Source organism: Medicago truncatula, chromosome 1 (genome assembly GCF_003473485.1).
Source record: "Medicago truncatula cultivar Jemalong A17 chromosome 1, MtrunA17r5.0-ANR, whole genome shotgun sequence".
NCBI lineage: Eukaryota > Viridiplantae > Streptophyta > Magnoliopsida > Fabales > Fabaceae > Medicago > Medicago truncatula.
In genome coordinates, this window is record NC_053042.1 from 8,581,216 (window position 1) to 8,590,525 (window position 9,310).

Below are 9,310 nucleotides of genomic sequence, written 5' to 3' on the forward strand. Positions count from 1 at the left end.
CAACGGAGGGATCTTGGAAGTATATATTGTCAACGTGAGTACTCATGTTTGGCATGCTATTTTCAAGTGACCTTTGAAGTTGAGGACCGTTAGTCACATTTAACCCATCTTGGCCTTTTAGGACGTAGTGCGGTGGCTAATCGAGAGTACTCTTGAATTAGTTGATACGCGATACTACACCCAAACGAGACTTTCCGACGAATATAATTGGAATGGGAGTACTCCCGTCACCCGATAAATATTCGGAAGTGGTTAAAGACTTTGGGAACTTGGTAGAACCCTTGTTACAAGTGCAATTTAAAACCTTAGTCCTTACCAAATGGCGTTGTTACCCTTTGACTCCAGCATCCTATGTGCTTTAGTATTATCATGCATACATGCATCCATTCATAAATATTTTTTCCATTCATCGAATTTTTTTTTTTTTTTTTTTTTTTTTTTGAAGGACTTATAAAAGCTTTGTTGTAAACATTGTAGATATGAGGAGCCTTAGGCAATATAGTTTCAGGAAGCCAGATCTCTTGAGTTTGAGGAAGCTAGGGAAGAAAGTGGTTTGTACGGACGATTTCTACAAGCAATATGGAAATCTGATGGGTGTTGTTAAGACAGATATTGACGAAGGGCTTCTCAACGCTTTTGTTCAGTTCTATGACCCGAGCTACCATTGCTTTACTTTTCAAGATTACCAGATCCTTCCCACCTTGGAGGAGTACTCTTGTTGGATTAATTTACCAGTGTTGGACAAAGTACCTTTCAGTGGCCTCGAGGAAACTCCCAAGCATTCAACCATTGCCGCAGCCCTCCATCTTGAAACGGACGAAGTGAAAGCACATCTCATCACTAGGGGAAAATTCTTGGGTTTCTCCACCGATTTCCTTTACAAAAGAACCACATTCTTTGACAAAATGGGGGTTGCCTATGCTTTTAACTCCATCCTTGCCTTGCTTATTTATGGCCTCGTACTCTTCCCTAGCCTCGACAACTTTGTGGACATCAAGGCTATCCAAATTTTCTTGTCAAGGAACCCTGTCCCTACCTTATTAGGTGATACCTATCTCTCCATCCATAGACGCACCCAAGCTGGTCGTGGAACTATCCTTTGTTGTGCACAATTGCTACATCGGTGGATCACCTCTCACTTACCCCGAACTCCTCGCTTCACCACCAATCCAGAAAACCTTCTTTGGTCAAAAAGACTCATGTCCCTTACTCCAGCCGAGGTAGTGTGGTACGATCGGGTTTATGACAAAGGAACCATTATTGACAGTTGTGGGAAATTCTCCAATGTACCACTTCTTGGGTTGGAAGGAGGAATTAGCTACAATCCTACACTTGCCCGACGCCAGTTCGGATATCCCATGGAAGGGAAACCTCTCAGCATCTATCTAGAGAATGTATATTACCTCAACATAGATGACAGTAAAGGCATGAGGGAGCAGGTTGTGCGAGCTTGGCACACCATTCGTAGAAGAGACAAAGGCCAGTTAGGGAAGAAGACAGGTGCCGTTCATGAATCATACACTCAGTGGGTGATAGATAGAGCTGTCCAAATTGGGATGCCTTACAAGATATCAAGATTTGTATCTGCAATCACTCCAGCACCACCCCTACCCATGACCTTTGACACCGAGAAGGAATACCAAGAGCGTTTAGCTGAAGCGGAACGTGAAATACATAGGTGGAAAAGAGAGTATCAGAAAAAGGATCAGGAGTATGAGGCTGTAATGGTCCTACTAGAGCAAGAAGCCTATGATAGCCATAAGAAAGATGTGGTAATCGCCCAGCTGAGAAAAAGTATCAAGGAGAAAGATGCCGCACTTGATCAAATTCCCGGGCGGAAGAAGAAACGTATGGATCTCTTTGATGGGCCGCATTCTGATTTTGAAGACTAGTTCGCTTCAGGAGCTCGAGGGTCTTTCAGTTTGTTTTACACGCTTTTACTAGTTGTTTCCTTTATTTACTTTGGAGTCTATCCCTTGGCTCAGTCTGTTAAAAGGGAATTATCTTGTTTTACTTTGAAAGTCTATCTCTTGGCTTTGTTGTTAGAAGGGGAATTATCTTGTAATCAACTTTGTTTTTTTTATGATTTGTTTAGGTTGGTATGTTTACAAAATTGCTTCTATAGGTCCTTCAATAAAAAAAAAATAAAAAAAAAAATATAAAAATTGCATATTTTAGCATATAGCATATCATGCATCATATTGCATTCATAAAAAGTATCAAAATCCAAGTCTCATACTCTCCTCATTTCTGCCTCAGAAAAGCAAAGTGGCCCGGCGTATTCAGTACAAACCCACTCGCATTCACAACACTCGAGCTCATATCAAGAAAAGGATGTTAGCGGCAGAACAGGAAAACGCTCAGCTCAGAGAGGAACTGGTTAACCTCAAGGGAGAGATGGAAAGAATGGCACTTATGATGGAAACTATGATGGCTGAGAGAGAGCAAGCAGCAATCTCCAATTCAACTCCTGTTGTGGTTGTCACAGCTGCACCTGAGGGTCCCCCGCAACCATCTCCGACTACTACTACAACTATCGGCCTCACCCAGCCTCTGATAACTGATTTTTCTTCTGGTAATATGGCAACTATGGGCAACTCAGGCTTCCGTCCTCTTGGCCCCCAGGGTCCCTTTGCTACTCCTCAGTATTCCATGCCTTCAGGCTACCCTTGGGGCATGCCGATTGCAACTAACGGGGGTTTTGGTCCAGGCGCTACTGAAATGCCATTCACACAGGGTCAACAGACTTCAGCACCTTTCCAGATGAGTCAACCGATTCCTCAAGCTACCATGACTCAAGCAGGTCCTACTGTGCATGTTGGGCCACAACATGAAGAGCAGATTTATCACTCCGACAGTATAATGGGGGATGATAAAGTAATCGATTGGGAAGAAAGGTTCGGTGCTCTAGAGAAGAAGATGAGTAATATGCGGGGAAAGGAAACAGTCGTCCAAAGCATATATGACCTTTGCTTGGTACCAGATGTAAACATACCTCCAAAGTTCAAGATGCCTGTATTTGAGAAGTATTAAGGGGACACATGTCCACAAAATCATCTAACTATGTATATTAGGAAGATGATAGCTTACAAGAATAATGTTCCCTTACTCATTCACTGCTTCCAGGATAGTTTGACTGGTCCGGCACATACCTGGTTCATGGGGTTGAAAGGAGTCACTACTTTTGAACAGTTGGCTGAGGCCTTCATGCAACAGTACAAATATAATACCTATCTGGCGCCAAGTCGCAAAGAGTTGCAGTCCTTAACCCAGAAAGATAAAGAATCGTTCAAAGAATACGCACAACGCTTCATTCAAAAAGCTGCTCAGATTCGTCCTCCCTTGGATGAGAGGGAACTTTCAGATTTGTTCTATGAAACCCTGAGCCCTTGTTATTCAGAAAAGATGATTGTCTGTGCATCACAGAAGTTCACTGACTTGGTGGAAACAGGAATGCGTATCGAGGAGTGGGCTCGTAAGGGAGCAGCTGTTTCGGGAAGTTCTTCAGGTGGTTCTTCAGGGGTTTCGTCCAATGGTAATAAGAAATTTGGGAATGGTTACCCAAAGAGGAATGCTCAAGAGGTTGGCATGGTGGCTCATGGAGGACCTCAGCCCGTGTACCCTAATCACCCCTTTGTTGCCAACATCACCCCACAAATGACCGCACCCCAGAACCCAAACTATCAATCACCCAGACCTCAAGGACCTGCACCATATTATCCCCCATTATACCAACCACTATACAACCTACAACAATTCCCTCAACAACCATATTACCCCCAACAACCATACCAACAAAGACCACAGCAACAACCCCGTCCTCAGGCTCCTCACAATCAGCAGAATCAAAGGCAACAATTTGACCCCTTGCCAATGACCTATGGAGCATTGCTCCCTTCTTTACTTGCACAGAATCTGGTCCAAACAATACCACCTCCTCGCATTCCAGACCCTCTCCCACGCTGGTACCGTCCGGACCTTCATTGTATTTACCATCAAGGGGCACCAGGCCATGATGTGGAGCGTTGTTTTGCTCTTAAGAAAGAGGTTCAGAAACTGATAAATAGTAAAGAGTTAACCTTCACCGACCCTGATGCTGTAGCTCAGAACAATCCTCTGCCTACTCATGGGCCTGCTGTTAATATGATTCAAGACGATCAGGAAGAGGCTCGCATTCTCTCCGTATGTGATATCAAGACTCCTCTGGTACCGATACATGTGAAAATGTGTAGAGCAACTCTCTTCAACCACAATCATGAAGCTTGTGACATATGTTCGATGGATCCTCGTGGATGTATACAAGTCCAGAATGATGTGCAGGGTCTCCTAAATAGAAGGGAACTTGTGGTTACAAGGGAACCCGAGAGCAAGGACGTCTGTGTTGTCACTCCGGTATTCAGAGCCAGGAGGCCGCTGGTGATAAACCCTAACAGTACAAAGCCCGTTGGTACTCCCTTGGTAATCTGTGTGCCTAGGCCCACGCCTACTACTGCTCAGAAAGCTGTACCCTACAAGTATGAAGGCACAATTCTAGAGCCCGGAAGTGAGACAACTTCACCTGTTGCTGTGGATAATATCGCAGAGAATAGCCGGATTTTGAGGAGTGGCCGCATCCTTCCTACGGTGGGTCCGAAGAGTGTTAGTGTTCCGGTCGATGAGCCAGTAAAAGAGCGAAACGCCGGTAAAGGTAAAGCTGGGGAGCAGGCCAAAGAGTTTGACTTTGAGGATGCCGATGAAGTCTTGAAGCTGATCAAGAAGAGTGAATACAGGGTGGTGGACCAGCTGTTACAAACTCCTGCGAAGATTTCCATCATGGCCCTATTGGCAAGTTCTGGTGCTCATCGGGATGCCCTGAGGAAAGTACTAGACCAGGCATTTGTGGATTATGATGTAACTCTGGGTCAATTCGAAAGCATCGTGGGGAATGTGACCGCGTGTAACAGTCTGACTTTCAGTGATGAAGATCTCCCGGCGGAGGGGAATAAGCATAATCAAGCATTACTCATCTCTGTACTTTGCAGAACGGACTCGTTATCCAACGTCCTGATAGATACCGGCTCTGCACTTAATGTGATGCCCAAGTCAACTCTCGACCAATTGGCGTACTCCGAGGCTCCTTTGAGACTTAGCAAGGTGACGGTGAGGGCCTTCGATGGAACTAGGAGATCGGTGTATGGTGAGGTAGATTTGCCAATTTCGGTCGGCCCACATGAATTTCAGGTTACTTTCCAAGTCATGGAAATCCAGGCTTCTTTCAGCTGTTTGCTCGGCAGACCATGGATTCATGACGCTGGGGCTGTGACATCTACTCTCCATCAGAAATTGAAGTTTGTAAGTCGTGGAAAGTTGATCACTGTGAGTGGCGAATCGGCCTTTTTAATCAGCAATTTGTCTGCTTTCTCCGTCATCGGTGGTAGTGGTTCAGACGGGCCATCATTCCAAGGGTTCTCTGCCGAAGAAAGTGTCGGTAAGATTGAGACTTGTATGGCTTCGTTGAAGGATGCCCGGAGAGTAATTCAGGAAGGCAAAACCGAAGGCTGGGGTCAGCTAGTGGAGTTGCCAGAAAACAAGCGTAAAGAGGGAATTGGTTTCCTTAACAGTAAGCCTGGGATGTTCGACCCCACCAGAGGTTCTTTCCACAGTGCTGGTTTCATTCATGATTCGCCAGAGACCAATGCAATTTTGGATGATGCACCTGGAGGAGTGACACCGGTCTTTGTGACGCCTGGAGGAGCTTGCTGCAACTGGATTGCTGTTGACATTCCTTCTGTGACACCCCGCTCTAAGTAATGTTTTTGTCTTGTCTTTTGTTGTTTTTTTTGTTTTTAAGAAAACTCCTTTCGTTCTGCCCAAGGCGAAAGTGAAATCATGTAGGGCTTTGTTTTGCTTCTAGTACTTTTATTACAAATAAAAATCGTCGTTTCTATCACGGCTTTTATTACTTTTTATTTTTTGTTGCTTTTTCTGGAAAAAATGGTAATACAAAAAATTCAAAAAAAATCATTCTCTTTTTCTTTTAAATTTCAAAACCAAAGGTCTGCATTTACTCATTAAAATCAATCATGAATCATGTGCAGACTGAACATAAGTGAATCCGTTGAACACAGTGACCTCATGCTTTCTCCCAACTTTGAGGTCCCGGTTTACGAGGCTGTGGTAGAGGAGGATGAAGAGGTCCCAAATGAGATTAAATGGATGTTGGAACAAGAAAGGAAGACAATTCAACCTCATCAGGAAGAGATAGAAATCATCAATCTGGGTACTGAGGAAGACAAGAAAGAAATCAAGATTGGGGCATCGTTGGATGTATCTGTCAAGAAAAGAGTAATTGAGCTTATCAGAGAATATGTTGATATATTCGCATGGTCATACAAGGACATGCCGGGTCTAGATCCTGATGTCGTTGAACACAGACTGCCTTTGAAGCCTGAGTGTCCTCCGGTAAAGCAGAAATTGAGAAGATCTCATCCTGATATGGCCCTCAAGATCAAAGAGGAAGTGCGAAAGCAGATTGATGCAGGTTTCCTAGTCACATCAGAGTATCCTCAATGGTTGGCCAACATAGTGCCTGTTCCAAAGAAAGATGGCAAAGTCAGAATGTGTGTTGATTATCGGGACTTGAACAAGGCTAGTCCGAAGGATAATTTTCCTTTACCTCACATTGACGTATTGGTTGATAATACTGCTAAGTGCAAGGTTTTCTCCTTCATGGACGGTTTTTCCGGCTACAATCAGATCAGGATGGCTCCTGAGGATAGAGAAAAGACGTCTTTCATCACGCCCTGGGGTGCTTTCTGCTATGTGGTGATGCCATTTGGTTTGATAAATGCTGGTGCCACTTACCAAAGGGGTATGACCAAAATCTTTCATGATATGATTCACAAAGAAATTGAGGTCTACGTAGATGATATGATTGTTAAGTCTGGCACAGAAGAAGAACATGTTGAGTATTTGTTGAAGATGTTTCAGCGGTTGAGAAAGTACAAGCTCCGGTTGAATCCCAACAAATGTACTTTCGGTGTTAGATCTGGTAAACTCCTAGGCTTTATCGTCAGTCAAAAGGGTATTGAAGTTGATCCCGACAAGGTCAGAGCCATCAGAGAAATGCCTGTTCCAAAGACAGAGAAGCAAGTTAGAGGTTTTCTTGGTAGACTCAATTATATCTCCAGATTTATCTCTCACATGACCGCCACATGTGGACCAATTTTCAAGTTACTCCGCAAGGATCAAGGGGTGAAGTGGAATGATGATTGTCAGAAGGCTTTTGATCAAATCAAAGAATATCTGTTAGAACCTCCAATTCTTGTTCCTCCAGTTGACGGAAGACCTTTGATCATGTATTTAACAGTACTGGAAGATTCCATGGGCTGTGTTTTGGGTCAACAAGATGAAACCGGAAAGAAAGAGCACGCTATCTACTATTTGAGTAAGAAGTTCACTGATTGTGAGTCCCGATATTCTGTACTTGAGAAAACTTGTTGTGCTTTAACTTGGGCTGCCAAGCGTCTCCGTCATTATATGATTAATCATACAACTTGGTTGATATCCAAGATGGATCCTATCAAGTACATATTTGAGAAGCCAGCTTTAACTGGAAGGATTGCTCGCTGGCAGATGTTATTGTCCGAGTATGATATCGAGTATCGCACTCAGAAAGCAGTCAAAGGTAGCATCTTGGCAGAACATTTGGCTCATCAACCAATCGAAGACTATCAACCAATCAAATTCGACTTCCCAGATGAAGAGGTTATGTATCTAAAAGCAAAAGATTGTGACGAACCAGTGTTCGGTGAAGGTCCTGATCCTGAATCCGAATGGGGTTTGATATTTGATGGAGCTGTTAATGTCTATGGAAGTGGAATTGGTGCGGTACTCATTACCCCTAAGGGTACTCACATCCCTTTTACTGCGAGGTTACGTTTTGATTGCACAAACAACATCGCAGAGTACGAAGCTTGCATCATGGGTATCGAGGAAGCCATCGATTTGAGGATCAAGAAAATTGTCATTTATGGAGATTCCGCTCTTGTGATTAACCAGATCAAAGGAGAATGGGAAACTCGTCATCCTGGATTGATTCCCTACAGAGATTATGCAAGGCGTTTGCTGACTTTCTTCAACAAAGTAGAGTTACATCATGTGCCCCGCGATGAGAATCAAATGGCAGATGCTTTAGCTACTCTATCCTCAATGATCAATGTGAATGGTCACAATACTGTGCCAGTAATCAATGTCCAATTTCTCGACCGACCTGCTTATGTGTTTGTAGCTGAAGCAATTGATGATGACAAGCCATGGTATCATGATATCCAAGTTTTCCTTCAAACTCAAAAGTACCCACCTGGGGCATCCAACAAGGACAAGAAAACATTGAGAAAATTGTCAAGCCGTTTCTTCCTTAACGAAGACGTTTTGTATAAAAGGAACTTTGATGGGGTCCTACTTAGATGTGTGGATAAGCATGAAGCAGAAAAATTGATGCGCGAGATTCATGAAGGCTCTTTTGGAACTCACTCATGCGGTCACGCCATGTCGAAGAAGATATTGAGGGCTGGGTACTACTGGATAACAATGCACGGCGATTGCTACAATCACGCCAAGAGATGCCATAAGTGTCAAATATATGCTGACAAGATTCATATACCACCATCTATGCTCAATGTTATCTCTTCCCCGTGGCCTTTCTCCATGTGGGGCATTGACATGATTGGTCGGATTGAGCCAAAAGCTTCCAATGGACATCGTTTCATATTAGTGGCTATCGATTATTTCACCAAGTGGGTTGAAGCAGCATCTTACGCCAATGTGACCAAGCAGGTAGTGGTCAGGTTTATCAAGAACAACATCATCAGCCGCTATGGTGTTCCCAACAGAATCATCACAGACAATGGCACAAATCTGAATAACAACATGATGAAAGAGTTGTGCGATGACTTCAAGATTCAACATCACAATTCTTCTCCTTACAGACCACAGATGAATGGGGCAGTTGAAGCTGCAAACAAGAACATCAAGAAGATCATACAGAAGATGGTAGTTACTTACAAGGACTGGCATGAAATGTTACCCTATGCTCTGTATGGATACCGTACCTCAGTGCGAACCTCGACAGGGGCAACCCCTTTCTCTTTGGTATACGGTATGGAGGCTGTACTACCTGTAGAGGTTGAGATTCCTTCTTTAAGAGTCTTGATGGAAGCTGAATTGTCTGAAGCTGAATGGTGCCAGAGCAGGTACGACCAGTTGAATTTGATTGAGGAAAAACGTATGGCTGCTTTGTGTCATGGACAGTTATATCAGTCAAGGATGA

The 9,310-nt window shown here is 43.8% G+C and overlaps 1 protein-coding gene across 1 annotated transcript; it reads left to right on the top strand.

Moving 5' to 3' along the window:
- The first annotated feature begins 3,063 nt into the window (after positions 1 to 3,063).
- Positions 3,064 to 9,310, top strand: LOC120577927 (uncharacterized). The gene is made up of 6 exons (XM_039829963.1): positions 3,064 to 5,786; positions 6,078 to 6,441; positions 6,511 to 6,850; positions 7,043 to 8,777; positions 8,874 to 9,233; positions 9,292 to 9,310. The coding sequence occupies exons 1-6, from the start codon at positions 3,064 to 3,066 to the stop codon at positions 9,308 to 9,310; spliced, it is 5,541 nt and encodes a 1,846-aa protein (XP_039685897.1).

Bases quoted from the DNA above. Each gene is read 5' to 3' on its own strand.
- LOC120577927 (XM_039829963.1), top strand. From the start codon at position 3,064: ATGTATATTAGGAAGATGATAGCTTACAAGAATAATGTTCCCTTACTC. The intron at 6,442-6,510 runs GTAAAGCAGAAA...GTGCGAAAGCAG, and splicing joins TGAAGCCTGAGTGTCCTCCG to ATTGATGCAGGTTTCCTAGT. The intron at 6,851-7,042 runs GTATGACCAAAA...GTAAACTCCTAG, and splicing joins TGGTGCCACTTACCAAAGGG to GCTTTATCGTCAGTCAAAAG.